Source organism: Pleurodeles waltl, chromosome 7 (genome assembly GCF_031143425.1).
Source record: "Pleurodeles waltl isolate 20211129_DDA chromosome 7, aPleWal1.hap1.20221129, whole genome shotgun sequence".
In the NCBI taxonomy this organism is placed as follows: Eukaryota; Metazoa; Chordata; class Amphibia; order Caudata; family Salamandridae; genus Pleurodeles; species Pleurodeles waltl.
In genome coordinates, this window is record NC_090446.1 from 496,252,964 (window position 1) to 496,279,023 (window position 26,060).

General features: G+C 44.4%; 1 protein-coding gene across 1 annotated transcript in view; it reads left to right on the forward strand.

Annotated features, from left to right (window-relative positions):
* The window catches only part of ORAI3 (ORAI calcium release-activated calcium modulator 3), a 45,832-nt gene extending 20,341 nt beyond the window's left edge, over window positions 1–25,491 (forward strand). Inside the window, exon 2 of the mRNA XM_069244162.1 lies at window positions 19,344–25,491. Within this exon, the coding sequence (XP_069100263.1) occupies window positions 19,344–19,901 (558 nt within the window). The 3' untranslated portion in view covers window positions 19,902–25,491. The remainder of the gene's footprint in view (window positions 1–19,343) is intronic.
* The last annotated feature ends 569 nt before the right edge of the window (window positions 25,492–26,060 follow it).

Here is a 26,060-nt window from a genome sequence, read left to right on the forward strand (position 1 = left end):
ATTTTTCTAACCCTCACTGTTTTCTTACAGTCCCAGTGACCCTCTACAAGGTCACATAGGTTTGGGGTCCATTCGTGGTTCGCATTCCACTTCTAGAGTATATGGTTTGTGTTGCCCCTATCCCTATGTGCCCCCATTGCATTCTATTGTGACTATACATAGTTTGCACTGTTTTCTATTGCTATTACTGCATATTTTGGTATTGTGTACATATATCTTGTGTATATTTGCTATCCTCATACTGAGGGTACTCACTGAGATACTTTTGGCATATTGTCATAAAAATAAAGTACCTTTATTTTTAGTATATCTGTGTATTGTGTTTTCTTATGTTCTCTTCCAGGTGATCCTCATCAATAGACATAAACATTGAATATTCCCGCCCTTGTGCGGGGACCCCGGAGCATATATAAAATACACACATATAAAGTATGAAATATGCACGAAAAAAATATATATAGCATTTTTAGGAGACCTATCTTTCATACTAAACTCATATATACTTGTGCAAAACAGCAATGCAGGCTATAATCATAAACAGGCTAAAATGCTTTATTGCTATGAAGTTTTTTTTTTTTTTTTTTCATTATAAAATTACAATAGAGAATAAATATCTACCCAAGCCCCCAAAACTGGGCTTAGGGAAAATAAGCAGTAGTAATCACCAGAGAAAAAAGAGAAAAAACTACATTGAAAAACAATGGAGCATTCTTAGCCAATAGGCTGCATACAGGTTAAAACAAGAGAACCATAAAAACTTTGGCACAGTGCCTTTAAGACCCTGAGCACCTCCAGTATCCCACCATGCCTCAGGGGTGAAGGAAAGGTGACAGTTGGTTCACAGTTAGGTCAGTTCTTTTTTCTGGCTTCTTCTGAGAGGATCCTGGAGCATTGAGCTCTCTGTTTTTCTGAGTTTTCTCAGAAAAATCCTTGAAAACAGCGTTTTTTCCTGTTTCACTCGACAGATAACATCTTTGTCTGAGTTTGGCAGTTTTTTCCTGACAGAAAAATGCCTTCCCTTTTTGTCAAATGCCCTTCTTGTGGGAAGAAGAAAGCCCAGTCCGACCCACACTCTCTTTGTATTGTGTGCCTGCCTCAGAGTCACTGCCCTGACACTTGCAAGCACTGCAAGAATATGTCAAAGAGGACTCTGAAGGACAGAGAGAAGATCAGGCTTCATGGGCTTCATGAGAGGCAGAAGACATCGTCCTCTTCACTTCCCAGGCAACCAACAGGCCATTCTCAGGAGAGAATGGCCAGGTCGATGTCAACAGGTAGGAAAGTACCTGTTTGTTCCCCGTCGACGTCGTCGCTGCCACCGTCTCACCGGCATAGGTCGACGGCGACCCACCCGACGTCGAAGGATACGGCGTCGAGGGAACATGGCCATCGCAGGGGCATATCTCCGTAGACGGCAGCCCGCCGATCGACGTCGAGCCATCACCGGCGCGCTCTTTCGCCGCCGAAGACCGTACGCCCCCAGACGTCAAGAGACACGACGTCGAAATCGCCACGACGGCATGAGCGACATCCGCCGTCGGCCACTCACCGCTCCACGTCGAGGCACACGACGGCGAGTAGGTCAAGGTCCAGAGATCGCCGCTCGACGTCAAGACACTCTACGTCGAGGCACTCAACGTCGAGACTGGACCTACCAGTGGGCCCGTCGACGTCGGCACAGCAGTCGACGTCGACACAGGTTTTACCTGTCTCGCAGGGAGTAGAGCATCGTCCTCCAGCAGATAAGGCCGGAGCATCTCCAGTGGTCTCCATACGGAGCGATTCATCTCGTTTGAGAGCGGCATCATCGGGGCATGTTTCACCCATCAACTTATCGCCAAGATAGTTGGAGAGCCTTAATAGACCAGCGGCCTCCCCGGATTCACAGTACTCTCGAATGTACTCTGTTACAGCGTCTCGCAGCAGGTCTCGTTCCCAACGGCGGTCCAGGTCACGATCACGACACAGAAGATCACCCTCTTGGTCGTCGTCAGGATCATCTGTCGGGCGTTACTCCCCCACCCTAACAGATTCTCCACCTGCTAGGATCTCACCGGTGGATGACATTACCACTTTTAACGAGGTGCTGTTAAGGGGAGCGCAGAAATTAAATATAGAGGTTCCAGAGCCATCTACCTCCTCGTCAGTCATCTTTGAGACTCTGCAGCACAGATCAGTGTCGAAAAAGCTACTACCGCTAGTGCCTGGCTTGTTGCAGCCAACCATGGACACTTTTCTGACCCCAGCCACACTCAAGTCTGCCCCGGCTAGGATTCTGAAAAAATATAAGGCTCCCGAACAGGATCCCTTATTCCTAAGAAAGGATCCGCCACCGGACTCTGTTATATTGGCCGCAGCCCGAAAAACCCACTCGGTGGCATCATCCTCCACGGTCCCCCCGGATAAAGAGAGCAGGCATCTAGACTCTCTAGGGAGAAAGATGTGCGGTACGGCGGCATCTGTAATGAAAGTCTCCAGCGCTTCTGCACTCCTGGGCAGGTATGACCGTTCTCTGTGGGACTCCCTCCACAGATTCACAGAAAAATTGCCCAGAGAAGACAGACAGGACTTTCAAGAAATCCTGCAAGAGGGATGCCTGGTATCCAACCAGGTCATCAGCGTGGCGGCGGATGGGGCGGACTTAGCTGCACATGGGTACGCACATGGAATCTGTGCAAGAAGGTCTTCCTGGCTGAGACTGACTGGTTTAAAGCAGGAAGCACAACAGCGCATCCTAAATCTCCCATTCAGCGGGAACTCGCTGTTCAGTACCCATGCAGATGAAGAGATGGCCCGCATGAAGACCGAGGTGGACACCATGAGGGCAGTAGGCCTGGAAAGGAAGAAAGATTTCAGGCGGAGGTACAGGCCTTATGACAGGCGCCCGTTCCAGCAGAGGGTTCAAACCCCTCACTGGTCCCAAAGGCCACAACAACGGCAAGGACGCCCCCTTTTTCAGGCTCGTAAGCCCACAAGGGAGCGAGGGTCAAGTAGACCTCAACAGTCCACACCGAAAGCGCCGGCCAAACAATGAGATCTCGCTTCCCTCGACACTGTACACCACTCCGGTGGGGGGGAAGTATCACGGGTTATCTTCACGAGTGGCACTCTATCACAAAAGACAAATGGGTGCTCAACATTGTCGAAAATGGCTACTCTTCTTTTCAGACAGCCTCCACCACACTTGCCACCAGCCAGATGCATTCCATCTCATCTCGGCCTGCTGCGCAAAGAGGCTCTCGCCCTCTTACAAAAGAAAGCAATAGAAAAGGTTCCACCTGCGCACAGAGGAAAGGGGGTTTACTCCCGTTATTTTCTGGTGGCGAAAAAGGGGCGAGAGGGCGTTTTCAGACCAATTCTGGACTTACGGCGGCTGAACAAGTACATAAGAAAACAGAAGTTCAGGATGCTAGCTCTTCACCAGATTTTCCCGCAACTACATCCGGGAGACTGGATGTGCTCCATCGACCTGCAGTATGCATATTTTCACATCCCAGTAACTCCCAAGCATCGGAAATTCTTGCGTTTCCAAATAGCTTCACAGCACTATCAGTTCAGAGTTCTACCATTCGGCCTGAAATCTGCCCCTGCGTCTTCTCGAAATGTGTGGCAGTGGTAGCGGCACATCTTCGAAAACAAAATATCTTCATCTACCCATACCTAGACGACTGGTTACTGAAGGCTTCCTCTCCGGATCAGGCGAGAAGCCATCGGGACATTGTGCTCAGGGTTTTCGGTCTCTAGGTCTTCAAAGCAACTACCAGAAGTCAACCTTGATTCCAACACAGAACCTTCACTACCTGGGGGCCATACTAAACACAGAGCTCCAAAGAGTGTATCCTTCAGAGGAACGACTGTTATCGATACACAGGAAGTGTCAAGACCTGTTAAAAGCCGACGCACCTACGGGCCGTCAGGTGACATCGCTACTGGGCTCCATGGCATCATGCATTTTCATTGTCCCAAATGCCAGGCTGCACATGAGGCCCCTTCAAGAGGCATTGGAGAGCAACTGGAGCCAAAGGACAGGTCGCTGGGAGGACAGAGTGCGGCTACCAACAGCGGCACTTCAGTCATTGCAATGTGGATGCACAGACCTCACCTGTCAGTAGGTGCTCCGTTTCACCAGGTAGTTCCATCCGACACTCTGGTAACGGATGCGTCTCTTCAGGGATGGGGGGCTCATCTGGGTCCCCTTCAAGCTCCGGGCCTGTGGTCCGACAAGGAAAAGAACTACCACATCAATCTGCTGGAACTCAGAGCGGTCCATCTGGCTCTCAAGTCTTTCACTCCATTGATTCAGGGGAAATCTCTCCTAATACAAACGGACAATACAACCACAATGTATTATTTAAACAGACAGGGGGGAACGAGATCCCTACCCCTATCTCGAGAGTCCCAAACGATATGGCATTGGCTCCTGGCCAGGGGAATGTCACTTACAGCGGTTCATCTGCCAGGGCAACAAAACGTGGAAGCAGATTTCCTGAGCAGACACCTAGAGGACGCACACGATTGGGTCCTACACGGCGAAGTCGTCGAAGACATCTTCGCTCAATGGGGTCGACCTCAATTGGATCTCTTCGCAGACGAAGTAAACAAGAAATGCCCAGACTTCGCATCCAGGTTCTACCGTCCGGGATCTCGAGGGAATGCCCTGTTGATCGACTGGTCAGGGATATTTCTCTACGCCTTTCCACCGATTCCCCTCATACCGGCAGTGATCAACAAACTTTACAAATCCAGAACCAGAATGATTCTCATAGCGCCACAATGGCCCCGTCAATTCTGGTACACAGATCTCCTCAACCTGTCGGAAAAACCTCATAGGAGGCTGCCGTGCAGACCGGATCTTCTGAGCAGGATGGAGGGCAGGATTCTACATCCCAACCTACCCTCTCTGAGCTTAACAGCATGGCTCCTGAATTCCTGCAGTATGGACACCTAGGGCTCTCGCAGGAGTGCATGAACATCTTGAAAGAGTCCAAACGACCTTCCACGCGGCGTTCTTACGCTTTTAAGTGGAAGAGATTCTACATATGGTGCTGTCAACAAGGGCAGAATCCCATACGGGCTCAGGAGGATGTCATACTGTCTTATTTACTTCATCTGGCAAAGTCCGGTCTGCAGGTATCATCTATTAAGGTACATTTGTCTGCCATTACAGCCTATCGTAAGTCACCTTCTCAGGAATCCTTCTTTACGAAACCAGTAGTCAAGGATTTCTTAGAAGGTTTGAAAAAAGTTTTTCCGCCCATTCGGAGACCCTCTCCTCCATGGGAACTGAACATAGTACTGTGAAAACTTATGGGCCCTCCTTTCGAACCTATACACAAGGCCTCTTTAAAACGCCTTACGTGGAAGACGGCTTTTTTGGTGGCCATTACTTCCGCGAGGAGGGTCAGTGAAATTCAGGCTTTGTCTTCCAAAGAACCGTACACAGTCTTTCACGACAATAGAGTGGTTCTGCGAACTCACCCATCTTTCCTTCCGAAGGTGGTGTCAGAATTCCACATCAATCAGACTATATCTTTACCGACTTTCTTTCCCAATCCGGAGACTCCGGCGGAGAAAGCATTGCACTCCTTAGACTTGAAAAGAGTGCTGAAATTTTATTTGGATAAGACAAAATCGATTAGACATTCCAACCACTTGTTTGTAAATTATGGTCATTTGAGGACAACAGAGGCAGCTTCTAAACGAACGATATCAAGATGGATAGTTTCTTGTATTGTTAATACTTACCAGCTGGCTAATAAACAATTACTAGCTAGGCCTAAAGCGCATTCCACAAGGGGAAAAGCGGCTACTGCTGCCCTCCTTAACAATGTCCCAATCTCTGAGATTTGTAAGGCTGCTACATGGAAGTCTGTACATACATTTACTAGACATTACTGTTTAGATTCAGATGCAAGAGCAGACGCCCAGGTTGGGCAGGCCTCACTGAGAAATGTATTTGCATAATACGTATCTATTCCTGCACTTATATTAGACAGTCCGCAGAGTTTAGGGATGGGCTTGCTAATCTATTCAATGTTTATGACTATTGATGAGGATCCCCTGGAAGAGAAGGATAAGTTACTTACCTGTAAATCCTAGTTCTCTTCCAGGGGTATCCTCATCAAAGTCATAAACAACCCACCCTCCTCCCCGGACGCACGTCTCCTAGAAGTGCAGGACAGACTGTCTTTCGAATCAGTTACACAGATTGTCACCGTAAAAAAGTACTGACCTAACTGTGAACCAACTGTCACCTTTCCTTCACCCCTGAGGCATGGTGGGATACTGGAGGTGCTCAGGGTCTTAAAGGCACGGTGCCAAAGTTTTTATGGTTCTCCTGTGTTAACCTAAATGAAGCCTATTGGCTAAGGATGCTCCATTGTTTTTCAATGTAGTTTTTTCTCTTTTTTCTCTGGTGATTACTACTGCTTATTTTCCCTAAGCCCAGTTTTGGGGGCTTGGGTAGATATTTATTCTCTATTGTAATTTTATAATGGAAAAAAAAAAAAAAAAAAAAAAACTTCATAGAAATAAAGCATTTTAGCCTGTTTATGATTATAGCCTGCATTGCTGTTTTACACAAGTATATATGAGTTTAGTATGAAAGATATGTCTACTAAAAATGCTATATATATATTTTTCGTGCATATTTCATACTTTATATGTGTGTATTTTATATATGCTCCGGGGTCCCCGCACAAGGGCGGGAATATTCAATGTTTATGACTTTGATGAGGATACCCCTGGAAGAGAACTAGGATTTACAGGTAAGTAACTTATCCATATTGTGCATATGACATTAGTGGTACTGTAGGAGCTTCACTCGTCTCCTAGTTCAGCCTAAGCTGCTCTGCTAAGCTACCTTTTCTATCATCCTAAGCTGCTAGACACCCCCTATACACTAATAGGGGATACCTGGGCCTGGTGCAAGGTGTTAGTACCCCTTTGTACTCACTACAAGCCAGTCCAGCCTCCTACATGCACCCAAATTTATCTCCTTTGTTATATCCACCAAGCGAAAGGAATGGTGTAATATTGTTAATTATAATCAGTGTAAGATCTTCAGTACCTTTTTTCACAGATTTGAATGGACCTAATTCTGGAGCGTAGATTGTCGGATTATGGGTTTAAACTATTGACAATAGTTCTTTGGAGGTAATGTTGGTGAAGCATATTTTTTCCTTCATTTCCGTTATTCCTGAAGGTTATGATTTCATTATATTCTAACAGGTTTAAGTCCAAGATATATTATTCTCTTCTACTGTCTGTGAAAGTTGTACAGTTCTATTCGTGAAGACTTTCTGGATTTCCAAGAACCACAAAGTTTCAAACACTTTCTCTTGAGAATTATTCACATTTACTAAATTCTGCAGGCAGAATGCATGGAAACTGTGCTCCTTGTGGATTGCTGCATGCTGTAAGATTGTGCTCCAGCTAAAATTCTCTTAACAGGTACCTACATTACAATGCAAACGGAGTTAAGATCGTGTTTTTCATTGCCACCCTGTTAGTTTATTGTTCCCCAATAAAGATAGTCCCGAATCTAGAAAAGCTTACTAATATTGTCCCTAATTGTAAATTATCTTTATACAGTGCTTACTATTGCTGCAAAGGTGTTTAAGCGCTTTGCAGCGAGAATCCAAGGTTAGTGGTAAATAGGTTAGTAATATGTGCTTTATTTTCCTAGCATGGTTAATTGTATTAAAGTTGTTAGGTGTGTGCGCTTGAGATTTCATGCATTTACTCTAGTGTTTTGAATAGGGCGAGATTAATTGATGTTGATTAATAAGGGGAAGATGTGAGATTATTGGGAGGGGTGGATTTATGCCTCTTAGTGGGATGAATTGGATAGTATAGAAGGGAAGGCTGGAAAGCTTAAGACAATAAACTAGTTTGTCCTTTTTTGAAACGCACTGCTTAATCGACTTGCGCTTTTTTGTAAAGGGCTCTGTAACATTACAGTGCAAGTGAAATCTGGAACAAATGAGTGCAGCGGTGTTACGTGAGGTCTCCCCTTCCAACATGAGATCTATATATATGGACACTGCATCACCCCACGTTTTGAAACCTATTTACTGCAACTTTCCACAGTAATCGCTCAAACTTCCCTTTCTTAAAAAAGGGTGCATTTGCCAAGAAATTCCTAAGTTATGGGGAATTGAAAGAGGCCTTTCCTTCTCTGTAAATAGCGCTCCAAATATGGTTTTGTAGCAGGATAACTTTTAGAACTCGGTTGTAAAATGATCTCTTCGGCAGTTAAAACCATTCTTATCGTAATTTGGGGCGGGGGGTGTTTTAAGTGGGTAAAAAGACAAATGTATCTTTAATCGTTTAACCATTGCCATTTCTTTAATGTAAGAAATGTTTTTTTTGGTAGCTGGACATTTACGTACACAAAACTATGCATTTTCTCCCTTATGGCCATCTTCCATTTGTCTGATTATCTTTACTAAAATAGACTATTACACACTTTACTGGCTGGGCTGCATATAACCTTAGCTATAGACACACTTTTAGAAATAAAAAGGGTGATGTATTTAATGTTTTATTTTCTCTCAGCTGCTGTAACTGCTCTGGAAGCTCCAAGGCAATAGGGGTTTGTGCTCTGTGCCTACACATGCAAGGGCCAACACTTCACAATCCATGTCAGCCTACCCTAAAAGAGACAGTCCACTGATCTGCTTTGCCTTGTCCCATGTGTTCAGGAGCAAAAGCGCCGTCTGCCGTGTTTTGGCCTGGTTGCACCTAATCAGTAAGGATCAACCTCAGTCTTGCGGATCAGTGAGCTGCTAGGACTCTATCTGCACCAGTGAGCTGCTAGGACTCTATCTGCACCTCTCTGACGATGCCCAACAAGACCAGAGCTGGTCTGTGGCAGCGTCGGTTTCCCATCGCAGGGGACGATGTCTAGCGGTTCCGACTTCAGTGTTCGTGCTGGAGCAAGATAAAGGGAGATTTGCGTATGGTTGTTTCTCTTCCTAATAGCACAGTGGATGATGCAGAATGGGCCCAGCGGTGTTAGCATTGGTTCAAATCAACTCCGGCATTTGTATCCATCATTCTTATTTGCTACAGGTCTATAATAGGTATAAAGCATTTACATTGATAAGAAAAAGATACACACACCAAACTGACCCCCACCCGCCTACCCACCTCCCAGTGCAGCATCATGATGACGTTGTGCATGTTTTATCTTTTATTTAAAATAACACTGCTTTTGTGAGCTCTTAGCTGTCAGTGCAGGTTCGGGTTATACTTGCACAGCTTGTGCAGTGATGCATTCTTTTGGTTAATTAAGATGTTACACAGATATAAGCGCCTGTCTTACATACCACTTAAAACGCAGATGGAGGGAAAACCGACATCACGTATAAAGTAAGACACAGGAATGGTGTGCAGGAAGCCGTGTCATGGAGACAGACCTTCCCTGACGGGGTAGAATAGGGGGAGCAGTCCTATAAAGAGCACTCCAGGTACCCAATGGGGTAGTGCCGTTTTTGGGAGCAATGGGAACACAGACCCAGAGATCTGCTATGCAGGATCACCCTAGAAGCCTAGAAGTGAAGTACTAAAGCTTGGGGAGATGGTATTTAAAGACCAAGAGACTTGCCAAGCCAGTGAACCCTACGCACCCAGATGTGAGGTGCTGAAGCTGGGAGTGATGGTGTACAAAGACCCAGAGATCTGCAGTAGAGTGAACTCTAGCTATCTGGAAGGGAGGTGACACTGCTCGGGGCGAAGACCAAGAGAGCAGCTATGCAGAGTTAAACCGCGGTGCCCAGAGTGGGATTACTATTGCAGACTGTGACGTTGGATAGCCTCAGACGTGCTTTAGTTCATAGAACTAAGATAAAAAAGAGAAAAGTGCCAGGTCCTCCAGTATGTCCCAGGCTTCTTTCTGTGCCAGCCTCATTAACTGGCTTTACAGTCTGGGGCCTTTTAGGATATACCTAGAGGAGGGTACCACCTTGAACAGCTCTACGGTGCTCGAGGAGATGGACGCTTAGGTCCCAAACCAGCTTGGCTCTTAGACATATTAAAGCTGGCATATTCCCAGGTCAAACACTGCAGCTTGGCAGGACTTGTGTTTAATATACTTCCATAGATAGTAAAGAACAAGCTTAGGTTGGCATCATACATGCCTAGGTGCTGCCAAGGCAGACGTGGCAGCCTCCTCAGCTTACGCTGTAACTCGCTTGGGGAACGAACATGACAATCATCCTGGCCATAGTCCTGAATGTAAGACTATTAAGAGGGATACAGATGTCAGACGTGAGCATACGAAGTTAGAGCTTTATTATTTTTGGGCCATACACAGTCTACATCTTCAGCAGTCACTGTCCCCTTTCCAACCAGGGCTGGCCTTCAGCATGAGCAAGCTGGACCCAGGGTGACAATATTCTGAGTGGTGCATGAAGCTGTGTGCATTACAGCAGCACCTTCGTCATCTTGCTCCAGCCTAGTCTCTGCTTCTTCCTTTCTGTCTGATTTGCCAGTTTAAAGTGGTTTTAGGCCTTTACTGTCATACTATGGGCAATGTTTGTAACACCCAATTTAGCTCCCTTCCTTGCCCTTCATTTTCCCTCTGACCTCTGCTGACACACATCAACAAAACCATCCTCTACGTGAAGCAGCTAAGCTATCGGTGATTTAGGTCAGTTGGGGAGGTCCTGGGATGTTTGTGTTCAGGGTCTAGCCACTGCAGATCCAGGTACTGACCAGTGAACACAAAAAGGACCCCTGCTGCATCATTTAATTCATTACCGTCAGCAAGGGTGCCAAATATCTCTCTGCCCATTCCCAGGGAGGTATCTTAGCAAAGGCTGCGTCTGCTTCCAACCTTCCAATTTTGGCCAGATGTGCACATGAGAAACAGTTTGCTGGAAGACCAGTTATAGCTGGTGTTGGGGCAGTGGAGGTGGTGGTGGTGGGGGAGTGGGTCACAAAACAAAAATGGAAAGAAAAAAAAAAACACCTGTTGCATTGCCCCTCTTCTGGCTCCACTGCAGGCACAGGCTCCCAGCCTGCCCTGCGGTTAATCCTGATGCTGCTCTCATGCTGCTGACAGCGCGAGAGCAGCATCAGGATTGGGAGCCTGTTCCTGTTGTCTCCAACCCAGCAACACAGCTTGGGTTAGAGACATCACACTGTGCATGTCAGTTTGGCCGTCCTGAGACAGCCTGCCAAACCCACATGCGCACTGACAGCAGTGCCTCCACTCCTCCTTGTATGTCATCCCCCATGGCCCCCCCCCCCCCCCCCCCCCCCGAAAAATAAAACAGTAATAAACGTGGTTTATTATTGTTTTATTTTTCAAGTTTTTGCTGCTGCTGGGCGGAGTGTGGTGGGGGGTGATGCTCCTCTGCCATAGCTGGGGAACCACTGCTATGGGGACACGCCGATCAAGTTGGCCCAACACTGAAGACTGTTTTTGGTCACCAATTATACCCTTATAAATGTATTGGCTTCTTTATGTCTGTCAGAATGCTACATTATCAATTTTTGCCTTTTATGACCTCATGCTGTGCAGCATTTCCAGCATTCACAAATATCTGCCTTAACTTTCTCAAGGGCAGGCTGTTGCGCTCTTGCTACAGTTAGGATGTCTGGCTGCGGGTGGAAATGTCCTTATTGTTGGAATATCGGAATTCAGTCAGACGGAATGCCAAGAAATGTCGTGCTTGCATTTTTCTTATGGATGTTTTGTAGAGTGTGTGACTCACCTGGAAGAGAATCCTGGCTCTGTGAAACGGGCTGCCCTGGAGGTGTCTAGGCCATATCTAGGTGAAAAGCCATGTCTTAAGATTCTTGCGGAACTCTGGTACTGATGAGGTTGATCTTGTGTAGGGGAAGGTCGAGCCGTACATATGTTAGGGAATGGGATTGGTCTGTATTCCTGTATGGGGAGGAGAGTGACACAGACAGTCCATATGCATGGATGTCATTTAGGGGTCACCAGGGGTTGCAGCTGGGACCCCGTCCCCCGGTTTGCCATTTCCGACACTTGGCTTTAGAGGTAGCAAATTCAGTGCCAAGAACACAGTGGCAGCTCTTAATAATGGACTTCACTTGGGGCTCTGCTTTCTTTATTAGTGTAATAAACAATTGACAGAAAACAGTGAATCATAAAATATTATTTACTATTAGTGTGATAAAAGTGTGGATATGCCCTTCCATGGCAGCTGAGGTATGTAAAAATGCTTTTAAATGTATGTTATGTGCGTGCTTGTTGTGTTGTGTGTGAATTTGTGTCTGTGAGTGAAAGTGGAGGTCAAAGGGCACGTGATGTCACTTCCACTGCCCCTGGCATTTTGGTAAATTGGCGCCCATGTCCACACATAGGTTCATGTGAGGACACAGACATAACGGAGCGGAGAGCTGTGAGGACTGCGTTACGCTAGGTGGTGAGAGACAATGGTGGCAGGCAGGTCAGAGAGTGGTAGTAAAGAGACCTTCCTGAGTTGAGACAAAATGTCCGAGTCGGAGCTGTGTTTGTTACTCGGGCAGAGGACTGTGAAGGGATGAACTAGTTCAGTTTTAGATCAAGTGTGCAAATGCTTTGACCTGTTGTAAGTATTATTTGCTTTTAACCACATCCACTTCACACCCATCACTTTCCCTCATTCCTGGGCTTGCCTTTCAAAAATCACTTGATGTCGTTGGGAATTGCTTTGTTTGTCCCGCCTTGAGGCTGGTTTTTGTCACGCCTTGCAGACTGCCCCTGTTAAATGGATTATTGCATGACTGCCAGTATATTTCAGCATGAGCTAACTATTTTTTTGCTCTCCATTTCCTGCTGCTTGGCGGCCATGGTGCTCACTGCCGAATGGGCACAGCAGCGTTAACTCGATCAGCAGTATTGAAGCGCTGGTAATATAATTCACAGTTACCTAATCAGTCCTTTTTTTTGGCTCTCCCCTTAAAACACTTGTAATTGATAACTGCTTTATGCAAAACAGAAATCCTCAAAGCAAAAGTGGCTCTCCCGGCACAGCGGGAGAGCTGATATTAAATATTCACTGCACTCGGGGAAAACTCAACCCATAATGCTTTGCAAGCATTATTTTCCACAACATTTTTGCCCATAACTCAGACTGTGGTGGTCCTAGGACAATGGGACCACCACAAAACAGTCAGCACGACAAGCTGTTTCTGACTAGGTCATCTTTGGGTCCCTACGCTAGTTTGGTGGGGATACTTGTAGCACGGGAACGTTCCCCAAAATGCTTTGCAGGGCATTACTTTTTAAAAACATTTTTGATCATAACTCAGCCTGTGGGGGTCCAAAGACAATGGGACCACCTTCAAAACATTGACCACAATGTGTTCTTTCTGTTTACACCATCTCTGGGTCCCCACACTGTTAGTGGGACTCCAAAATAATGACCCTCACACCATTCAATGTATTTTAAGCTTTCTCATGGCTAGAACTTTTGTTTTATAGCTAGAACTTTTATTTTAAAGGTCTTGTTTGTAATTTAATTGCAGTAGGCTTGCAAGCCCTAAAAACGCCTTCTGGGGGCTAAGTATATGGTTACACTGCATTCATTTTCTCCTGTTTTTTTTCCGTGAGCTTATGCCCTCCAGGGGCTGACGATATGGTTACATGACCAAGTTTCTTATAAATTATATTTTTGTTATGGTGCCCTCTAGGGACTGTTTTGAGATTTACAGTCTAATGCCACAAGTTTACTTCAGATAATGGTTTATATGATAATTGTTTTATGTTTTAATATTCTCTCCTTATTACAATTATGACCATGATTCAGGCCAACTTAACACCATTCTTACTCTATGACTGTGTGAACACTCTTGATAAGTTTGGGTGACTCTTCTAGTTTATTTCTCCTCTGTGGCTGTCTTGTGTCTTTTTTGGGGGGATTGTGTTACCCAGCCAGCAACTCTGATGGTGGTGGGGTGGTGAAAGTGGTATTCTGTTGGAATTAGCATGGCAGATTTAAATTAGGATACTAAATGGCAACATTTTCATTTTTTTCTGTAGAGGAAGAAGGTAAACGGAAATACTTTAGTTATATGCAGGGCCACTGGAATTATATGGCAAGAAAAGATGAAATTAAGAGGCAGGGTTGACCTATTTATGGGGCAAGAAAAGTCCAGTTGTGAAACTATAATGCCAATAGCTCTAACTCAAGCAAATGCAAAACCTATTGCATTTTCAAATGCTTGTTTATCACAGTGGTGGTCACAAACGAGGGATGGCGGCCTTGCGGGTTCATCGATTCACATAGACCTATGGGGAAAAAATAATTATCTGCTCCCAAAGGGCTTTATTCTGATCCAAAGCAGTGGAAATCGATAAAGTTTTGCAGTGTTATAACTCTTTGCGCCTTAAAGTGATTGTTTGTGTTCATCTTAAGCCGGTCACTTATTTATCCTAATTGGGTTATTTGGACACCCAGTTGTAAAACCGAGCAAAGAAACCCTCCGATGCTAACATGATGCATAATGCAGTAGATGATATGGACAGCGTTCAGTTTATAATGCTGAATAAAATCCTGCACTCTGATCCCTACTTTTTGTATCCCGTCAGAGCCAAGCAATGTTGATTCTGTGCGTGTATTTGTACCTAGCCTCTTGGCTGCAGAGATATCAGACCAAAGTCTCTCGCCAACTGGGGAGATGCAACTATGGCTGCCCAGTCCTGGCAGCCCTTAGGTTATTGCCAGTGAAGAAACGGAGCCAACTAAAACTCTCTGCATTGCCCCCTGGACCCTGGGAGGACTTTTCTAGAGTTCCAAACACCTAGGTTTAGCTAGTACGCTGTTGAGCGACCTGCATTCCCCATCTGCAGAATTCCGGCGCTATTTTGAGAGAAAACGACATAAAGGCGGCAGGTAGTCCCCTCCCCCAGGACCGTGTTGTTACACATGTACACGAACACGTTTCATAAAGAAACGCCTCAGGCTTTTGACAGACCAGCTGTTGAGTCACAGGCAAATGATGGGAGCTGGGTTGAACCTTTAGGGCTTCGGAACTAATGTACCAAGGGCCTGTAGCTAGGGTGCAAGTGAGCATTTAGGCAAGCTGTTCGTGAGTTAATCTGGTGGTTTTTGGTCATTAGGACATCTGGTGCCATTAGGCACTAGATGTCGCTTTTTAGGGCAATTCGAGAGAAAAAACTTGCAAGTTGGCAATCCAGATTTTAAATTTTTTATTAAAAACCACAAGGCAAAGGCTGTAGTCCTGCTTCCAGACTTGTCATGCCACCTCAGCCCCACACTAAGCCTCGCTGGCTGAAAAAGAGCTGAATTTATTAAGACCAAATGGGCTAGGTCAGGTCAAGAATGGAGGGAGTTTAAAAAAATGAACCACACAGGGGATGTGTAATTCTATTTTTCATGCCTTATATAAGATCAGGCGTATACAAACATGAGTGAACCCTCATACCCAGACGGGAACCCGGAATAAGATCATGTGTGTTTTTTTTTTTTTTTTTTTAATGACAAAATCAGTCACAGTCCGAAATCCTGATATAAGACTTTTTTTCCTCTTTGTCTTTGTCCGTAAGCACATCTCTTCCCGAGGCAAAAGCTTGGCCTGTGATGTCCAGGGTTTCCACATCTGATATTTGTGTACAGTTCACATGCCCCACTGTCTCCAGACAATGGTTAATTGCTCGCTAAGGTCACTCTGTACATCTAACAGGGTGAGGTTCCCACTCTCATATTGCACCAGTCCTCCCATAAATGTGGTAAACTGGGTCAAGTTTACTCACATTTCAATTAATTTTGTAGTCAAATACTTGTTCAGTGACCCTTCTTTAGGTTTTTGAAGTGATGTCACCATTTCTGGGCAAGTATTTCTCTGAAAAAATAGCCAAAATGTGAGAAGGTGGACTGCATCAACCATAATGCATTGCACATGGTAACACATTTTTCTCATCCTTCACTGGATTCGAAGACGCTTCCCCAAGGTTGATGGGATCTTTGGACCCAGTAAAGAGTGTGGTAACCATACACAATCAATTTAAAACCCAACTACAAAGTTAAACACCATGACCCATATGGCCACGGAAAAAAACTCCAATTAATAAAAACTTTCAAAGCTTTATTTTTATAACCACAAAGCCACAGTCACCTAAATAGTGCACAAAATCAAATTGTAAAAGCAAGTTAATACCATAGTTTGACCCAATCTACAAGACAAGTTTAATCTATTCAACACCAACACCATTAGACATTGAAGAAGAATAACGAATATTAATAAAGACAGTTTGTGAAACAGAAATATTCTTTAAATCAGAATGCGAATACATTATTCACATCAGATTACAAAGATTTAGCATTCACGATCTTAAACATGTTATCCTAACCTCTAACCAAATCGGGACAAGCATGTGTGGGAAAGGGCTAATGCAAGCAAGCAAAAGCCAGCAAGAAGGGCAAAAATAATTTGAAAAACGTCTCTCGCGTACCAACGAACTTGACAATTGTTGTATTGAGATTGAATGTAGTTTAAATGCTACTAATTGAATATATTGTACCTTTTCATTCTTATTGTTTCTTTCCTTCCTATCTTTTCTATTACTACTTTTAATTATTGTGAAGATGACAGCTGAAACAAATAAATCTTTAAAAAGGAAAAAAACAAAACTTGGGGTACTTAAATAAAGGTACTTATATCAGAGAATAAGGTTAGGAAGAGGTTAGACTTCCGCATAGGAGCATCTTAAATACAATCGGTAACCTAATACTCCATTTCAACTACAATGGCAAACTGACTCGGTTAGATACTTAGACATACTTTACCACACAGATTTTCCCACTATAAAATGAGCTAACTATGGGACTTACCTGGAGATGTTACAGACACACATCGATAGGTGGATAACCTTCCTCTGTCATTGGCTGGCACAGTGGCCTTATTTAAGACGATTATCCTTCCAAAAAGGCTCTACCCGTTCCAGGATATCCCAGTACCTCTGAACAAAGCTATCTTTACCCAGCTACGCTCCCTCCTGATCAGACTGACATGGGCGGGCAAGCAGCCACGTATTAGCTGGCATATTTTACATCTGTATCACAAGGGTGGTTTTTCAGCCCCTAACTTCGATGTCTACTGTTTAGTAGCACAAATACAGTACATACACCACTGATTCCATAAAGGCAGACATGCCCCTTGTGTAGTCATCGAAAAGGGTCTGATGAGCCCTACCCCTTTACCGACAGCTCCATTCATTCAACTCCCCCCAAATCAACCAAAGAAATCCACACTGTGCCTTGTACTGTCTGGGCCTGCCACGGATTGGCTGCATTATGAAGTGTTTCTCTTATCTGTTCCTAACATAACCATCAGGTACTACCATGGGCTTCAGCTAGGCAAGACCCCGGGGATCCTGCGGTCCTTATGGAATAGACACTTTCTCACGCTGGGTGACGTATACGACGCCAATATATTTAAATCAGGCCGATACGGGGGATGTGCTTTCTTACGATAAAATTACCCATGAAGCCAAACGGATTTTCAACATGCTTCCAAGTGAGCCACCGGAATGGCTGCTCCTGAACATTCTCCCCACCAATACACAGCCCTCAAAACGACTACTGGGCTGCAGACCTGCGTAAGACCTGTCAGGCATGGGACGCCAGTCTGGGACAGGACATAAGACGCACAATCTAGTTTGTTGCCAGCAAACCGTGGAGGTGTTCTTCAATGGCAGGTTCTGTTTGACTCATTACAAATACCTGCATAGAGCATACCTCTCCCATGGACCTTGCTTGATTCTACACAGACGTTGACGCTAAATGCGCCCAGTGTGGGACTTCAGAAGCTAATTTTATACCCTTACCCTGGACATGCCCTGTGGTAGTTACGTTCTGGTCTCGTTCTCTCAGTTCTACACGCCATGACCGAGGATGAATGTCGACTCACACCCATTACAGTGTTACTGGGGTACGTCAAAGACATCCCCAAAAGGTACCTTAAACTCCTTGCCCTATCACCAGGGAAGCATAGAGTGTTGATGACATGGGGAAGTAAACCTGCTCCGGAGTGCAGTGACTGGTTGAAAGATATGACGCTTGCGAGTAGTAGGGGGGGGAGATGCGGACACACAAACCCTGGCAGCATGCCCTTGAGCTTCTGGCACTTGTTTCGTACATATCTGTTCCAGTTACAACTGGAGTAGTTTGCAAGGTCTCCCTTGAATGGACACACCAGGATGTTTCTGGAGTTCCCTATCTGGGGCTATGACCTTGCTACGTACAATGCTTCTGACATACAGTTTCCAGGCAATCGCACAATGAGACTCCCTGCGTGCTTAGTGTACTTATTGTATAAGGTATTTCATGTCTGTGCTGGAGTGAACTGTAATGCTCAGTGTTGATACATGCTTTTCTTTTATAGCAATACTATGTTCTGTCATTTTTGACTTGACTACTATTGTTACCACTTGTAACCTGCCGTGCATTACTTCACTAAAAACTATTTAAAAATGAACACAATCAGTTAAAGACTTACAGCATGGTAGACACGGAGCCAGAGATGCACTTTCCCGCCCAAGCTTGATCCTAGTGCACCAAGTAATGAAGAAGATTGGTAGAAAAGGAAGCAGGCGGACACTGGTGGGCTGGTGTGTGTGGATATATCTCTAGCTGATACAATGTGTTATACGTAAGCCACTGCCATCTGCAGTATACAGGAGTTCAAATGTCGGCAAGACCAACTTCAGCAACCATCTCCTTTTGAACTTGCTAAATTGAGTACCATTAAACTTGCCATTAATACCATTTGTTGTTTACAATTCTCCGAAAGAATAGAAGTAAGAATCCTTACATAAAATTACAAGTTGTTGTTATTATTATTATTTTGTAATGTCCATGAAAGGGAATGGAGTCACCTTAGGTCACCCACACAGTCCATTTTAGCAGCAAAGTGAAACCGACTTGATGGGAGTCCCTTTACCTCGTTGTTAATCAATCAGGGAGTCGGTGGCAGATCCAGTTTACATTCTGACACTGTGTCAGGACTTGTTTGAAGTCACAAGCTCAGTGGCACAACCAGGATTACACTAAAGCACATGAAGGTGAGAGTACTAACCTGCAGTTTCCTTGTGAGTTAGGGACAAGGTCAGACTGAAACAGGAAGATCAGTGGGCTTCCTTGGTAACATTTGTTTTGTGGCAGATTTAAGGTTAAACTGAGGTACATTGATCTGAAGTCATATCTAAGTAAACATCTTCCACGAGGAAACCTAGTCAGACAGAGCCAGCAAGTCAGGAGTATTGAGGTACAGGGGGCTTTGTCTGCCATCCCAAGGAGGGATAATGAGTGGTCCATGCCTGAAACACCTTCTCTAACTCTGTCCCCTTTCTCTCCCCCCAGGTGGCCATGGTGGAGGTGCAGTTGGTGGATAGCTATGATTACCCTGCTGGCCTGCTCATCGCTTTTAGTGTATGCACCACCGTCCTTGTGGCTGTCCATCTCTTTGCCCTGATGATAAGCACCTGCATTTTACCCAACATCGAGGCAGTCAGCAACATCCACAACCTCAACTCTGTGAATGAATCTCCACATGAGCGCATGCACCACTATGTGGAGCTGGCCTGGGGCTTCTCCACTGCCTTAGGCATCTTTCTCTTCCTTGCTGAAGTGGTGCTTCTCTGCTGGGTCAAGTTCCTGCCTGTGGGGGCCGCCAAGGCCAGTGCCAATGCCAATGCCACTGATGCTGACCAAGGTGCTGGGAGTGGCCAGGGTCTGCAAGCTGCCATCACCTCCACTGTCATCATGGTGCCTGTTGGGATCATTTTTGTGGTCTTTGCTGTCCACTTTTACCGCTCACTGGTGGGGCATAAAACTGACCGCCACATGGAAGAGATAGAAGCACTTCACAAAATAAAGTACCAGCTGGATGGGGCTGATGCCACATTGCACACCGTGTGATGCGCATAAAATGCATACTGCTGATATATTTTTTTGAAGGCATATAAGGTGGCATGCAAAGTCTACTAAAGATTGTTCTTGTTGGAAAATTGATTTAGTGGAAAGGCTACAGCTATTTTGGGTAATAGAAAGGAGCATTCTGTGAAAGCAGAAGGGTCTGTACCTTGTTGTGTATCAAAGGAGGAACTAAAATGGTGCTGTAACTCATATCAAGTAGTTTCAGATTTATCCAAAGGAATGCCAAGCAAAGGTAGCAGAACCTCTATAAAGGTATACGGTCCCGAGTGAACCCTAACAGATGGTGTGTAATAGTCCTCTTAACTCCCCCCCCCCCCCCCCCCCCCCCCCCCCCGAAGCCAGCCTCTGACAGTTGGCTAAACTTTTTGTTTTAAAGTACAAAAGCAGTGTGTCTATAAGTTACTTAACTAAAATACGTGAGGGTACCCTGGAACACTGGAGGCATGAAGGGTGCCATTCACCCTGGGATTGCAACTATCTTGGGACATTATTAGTATTTTTTTGTGTCAAAAGTTTATACTGTTCTGGAAAAGGAGCAGAATCTTACAAGGGAATCTTGGTAATGTACCAAGTGTAAAAGGTGGTGCTCTAAGCATGATCTGGTTCATTTTAACTGAGAGCCAATAAACCATGGGGCCACCTTTGCTACCGTTTGTGGATCATCCAAACTGATGTTGCATGATGGCATTATAGCTTTTAAAAGACAGTCAAATGGCTGTGCCACGAAAGATGGTACAAAAAGCATGTCCTACCTTGTTATTAAGGAGAAGTGACCAATTTAGGGGGTCATCTTAAACTTTTTGATTTTGTTTATTAATAATTTAAATGAATGTTCCAGAAAGACAGCAGTTTATTGCCCTTACACCTTACTGTTTCTGGAAATGGACACGCTTGAGTGATGCTTTTACCTTTTTTTTGGTTAATCTTAAAATGTAATGTTCCAGAAATGTTGTGTAACATCGTGGCAAAACAACTTGGCACAGCAATGACGTCCATAAAGTAGAAGTAAACTTCCTAAGCTGTTGGAGAGACAGAGTTTGGAAACTACTAGAATAGAGAGGTTGCACCATATCTGCGCCGAGATTTTTAGATGCATCGTAAAACAGTTGTGCCCATTGCAACCGATGCTCTTTCCTCTACGTGCCTTAGTTTCCCAAAGCCCACTGAATTCTGGAATCTTAATTTTTTTTTCCCTTTGCCACAGAGTTTGATTTTGTTTGTTTTTATTTTTTTAGTACAGATATTTGAGTATTTAAAACCAGAGTAGGATTTTAGTGTCCCACATCAGAAGAGGGTCTCACAACCCTGTTCTTCATCATGTGCACCTTACTGTTACAGCAGCCTACATGGTCATGGTCATACAGTATCATGCCATTACTTCACCCACCCAGCCACCAAAAAATATCTGTTCTGCGGAGCCTGGACAAGAGGTCCACCTTGATGGCAGAGCCAAGTTGCATAATCCAGAAATTGTTCTCCTTAGACACATTCTTCAGTCCTGCATGAGTCCAGCCTGCACAAGGGTCGCCATGCCTTGCACCTGGAACTATTTCAACTTGCCTTTTGGACTTGGCTCACCCAAACCTCAGTTGCTACCTCTTTGAATGTTTTGAGTTTGGTTGGGTCTCCTTCTCCTGTGCTCTTCTCCTACCCCCGCCTCTCTCACAAGTTTCTTCCCCTGAGTAGAAGACTCTTGAAGTTTGACATGAGCACCCAGTCCCATTGCCCTCTCCAGCCATTTGGTCCAGTTATCCGGATTTGTCTGACCACAGTGTTCTTTTTCATACATTTGTATGAGGTTATGTGGTTAGGATAGGTTGGCGCTGCATCATAGTGAAACCAACGTTTACAGTAGCAACAACCAAAGAAATGTAATATTGGCGTATCTACAGCGGGGTACTATACTTCCTGAACCCTGGTATGACGAGGCAGGTAACAGTGTAGCTCTCGGGGTGAACTTGCCAAATACTCTGAAAATACTTCTGAAGGGAGCTCGGTTCAGAGCAATCCAGACTAACATTGCATATGTGCCACAACATATACGGTGCTACTGCCCCTTCCTCCATCTTTTTGAGATGTCGCCTCTTAGTGTACTGGCTTTGGACTCATGACGGAGAGGAAGACTGGTAGAGTGGAAAAGGTACTGGCAATAAGGGAACCCGTATGGCAGTGGTAACATATTTGGTCTACATTTATATTTATATTATTCCTAGAACCCCCTGCCTTTCCTATTCTCAGCCTGTGAGTAGATACCGCAGGAAAACAAAATGTTGCTGGGAGATGGAAAGTAGCATGGGGCAACGAAAGAGTTAAATAGAAACATTTTGTCTGATGTCTCCAAACTGGACACTTCTAGTGCAAGCTAGATCAAGGGGGTGGTGCTTGCTGAACCCTTGTGCTCTGGGCCACGTAGTTGTCCTGCAAACCTCTATGGAAGGAACATGCCACGAGAATGCCACAGTTGTTGCCGTAGCTCTAATGCTAAATCCTTGGACCTTCGATGAAGGAGATTTCACCTGCAGATCAGAGCATTGAGCGCACCTTGAGTATATCGATCTCACAGTAGCGGTTTGGATGCAGCTGGCATCTGTGCTGCCATAGGTGTCGTGAACAGGTCCGTAAAATATAAAAGACGTTCTACACAGGGGAAATCTGAGGATGTATCTTGCATCACTGCTGTGCAGGGCCTCCTTAACTGGAAAGGAGTGTGGGCGTACCAAGAAAACTAGGAGAAACCGTCACTTCATTTTGATGCAATTCTATCAACACTGTTGAGACGAAAGGAAATTGTGTCACAAGCACTGACTTCTGGGTGAAGAATAGCGAGAAGCACATCAGGCTTGCAGCTCAACCTTGCATCTAGCAGATGCTCTGTCAGGCGGGAAGTCTGCTTTGCAAGAAAGAGTCACTGGAAACTTGATTTGTATGGCTTGTGCATTAGACCATATACGATGATGTTGAGCTTACGTTAGGTGTTCCATGGAAGGGCCAGCCATATAATATTTGTTGACCTCTTGGCAGAAGTAAATAATTCCCCACCCTTAGGATGAAGGTCACAATAATGGCCAAATAAGTGTTGCAGTTGCCTAGTGAAGACTTCTTCAGCAAGGAGTTTGGTAAAAGGCACTGGCGATAACAAAGCAACATTTTGGTCTTGCTAGCTGAAGAGATAAACTTGTGGATGCAGCTCGTGGGCCTCCATTTCTTCTTGTGCCTCTTTTAAGCTGAATGAATTTGGAATGATGCAGGGGATTTGGAAAATGTGGCCTTTTCACTTCTTGCAGTTACATTCTAACTGACCTCGTAGACTTCTCCTTCTGAATTACTACCTGCACGAAGATGAATCAAAACTTAAACCCTGAGGAGAAGAGGAGGTAGCAGAAGCTCAGGAATTTTCAAGGAGGGTGTCAAAAGGTGGGCTCCCACAGAGCAAACAAGCACCAAAGTCCCTAAAACACTCCCTTGAGGGAAGGAGTGCTGGACATCTTGGTGCAATATTCTCGTGTCATTTTACCCAGAGGAAGGGGTGAGCACCATCCCTTGGTCTGAGGTTTTTCTGAGGCCTCAATGCCCAGACGGGTATCTGCACTAGATCAAAGGTGCAGTATCATCTTAACAGCAGTGGAAAAGGTGATTCCTAAGAGAGCGTGGGATCATGGGCTTTTGAATGCCATGACCCTTTTTCATTGGACTTCGACTATTGGCTCCAACTAGGGCAAAGCATCAGGGCCTACAACACCAAAATGTTGTATGACCTTGTGATTTACATTTTCCAGGGTTTACTATAATGTTTTGCGTTTGAGTGAGGGCGACCTCCGCAGAAGTAGAGAGCCCTTTGTTAAGGTGCATCACTTCCTGACTGATGGAAGTGATGTCTAATACTGTGCCTGGTTTCTGAAAACCTGAGCTCAACTCCAAACTCCTTCTTAAAAATAAAGCTGACTGTCTTGGAGAGTGGGACTGCGTTCAAGAGAGTGAGTTGTTAAGGTATGGCATCCCGATAGTCATGTTTGCACTACATTGATACTTCCTACACTGGAAGCACTGTGAAGATGTAGGTCTGCTGCTATAGACTGCTGATGGGAGTTGATGCGCGGCTTGAAGTAATTGGACCAGCAAGATCTCCCAAAGTGTATAAGAACTATAAGAAAAAACAGCTAAAGAAGATTGAAAGAGTAGGGTGCTGGAGTCCCTTGGTCCTGAATTGGCAAGTGTGTGAAAAGCAGATTCCAGTCTACATCAGTCGGCTTCAAAAGGGTCCACATCTGAATGGGTGAAAGGAGTGTTGATACTTAAACTTTGTACCTAATGCCTGGTCGTAGTGGTGAAAAATTCTAAACAGCTATGAGAAACAATTTGTGGTCCAACCACAGTGTCACAGAGCACTTCTAGGTTAGAATGTGAAAGCCCAGAATGTAGGGTGATCTTACGTTGTTTACAACACAACCTTAAGATAACGTACAGTGCTTTTTTGGCAAATATAAGAGGTATAACAGTGCTGCTGTTAGACCGATGAATACTTTCATTATTTACAGACCGCCCCAAAAATAACAAGCGGCCTGTACCAAGCCATGGAAGAACAAGGACTATAGCAAAGTTTGATAAAGCTATATGATTGTGTGGCTTAGACAAATTCTGCATAACTAGGGATTTTTTTGTGAATGTCATAATCTGCTACACCACCTGCGGGTTTCAGCAAAAGAATGTTTCTAGCTTCAGTGGATCAATGTTGCATACATGTTGACATTTATATGTTGCTTCTGGGTCTCTTCCGAAATTACCCTAGACACATCTTCATGATAATTGCATTCACATTTTGAAACTATTTCACCCTGTCTTCAAATGGTGTTAATGTTCCTAATTTAAATTTGATCGATTAGGGAAATGCTTTTGTGTTTTGTCTTGTGGAGGAAAAAAGATTTCTGCATGTATGTATAAATTTAAAACATGGGGAGGCGAGCGATTATTTTTTTTTTTATTTATTTTTTTTTCTTCTTTTATTCTGGAAGGGATTTAAAACACACATAACTGAGTTTCCACATTGTGGCTAAACGAATTACATATGTGATGAAAAACATCAAACTTAGAAAAGCTGTCTCTTAAGGTAATTACTTCAAAGAATGGGCTGATATTAAAGTTTACATGTTGTAAGTTATTTATATTATTTATGTATAGAAGTTCACTTTCATTGTACAAACTATTCCTGTATGCATACCGCTCCTCCAACAACCGTTTTGAAGGGAGTCAAAATTTAGAACTACCCTAAATATTGTACAACCGCTTCTATGCTACGCTGTCTGCAGTTTTAAAGTGTCTCTTTTTGGCACACTCACTAAATAATATTCAAGCGATATACTGTTCAGCAAAGCTTTTCTTGTTACAAAGTAGTGCTTCCAGGATCCAGATAATGTGAATGCATTAAAAAATAAAAAATGACTTCCAGAAAAGGGGTTTTAAAACATTGCTGCATTTTTACACTTATTGAAAGAATTCTGTACGTGTTAGTAAAAAGACGTTCTTGTTATCTTCTTAATACATATAATTTTTCATTAAAAACTCCATATTTTTTAAAGTATTTGTTTGGTATCACTGCTTAGGGGACCTAATGCATAGATGATGATACTTTCTAGCCTGCCATATAAATGACCATTTCTCATGTATTACTCCACATAATTGTCCATTTCCGTGCCAAAGAATCCTGCTAAGCCAGATCTAAACTTGAGTTCTGTACTGCAACGTAATTCAAATGACCCTGGGCATTACTATGAATCGACTGAATATAAGAAGCTGGCCGCTTTCCTTAAGCTCCCTCCCAAGGTCTTACTTGGGCCTTCTATCCCCGCCCTTGATTGGCCCTCAAGACTTCAAAGTGTTGAATTCATAGACAGATCCAAGGGTTGTTGGTGATAAGGCGAGGTACCCCCATGGCCCTGCACAGCTGCAACCTGCCTAGTCAGTAACCGTAATGGGCCTACACTTTGATTGGAGAGAAGAATAGGCCTGTTATATAATAGTTAATTATAATGTTGATATTAAATGTCAGTACCACAACATAAATGCAGAGATGGTAGTTATTACCATACAGTGTGACATTTAATTTGTACACCAGTTTTCATACAATTGTCAGTACATCTTAATTGT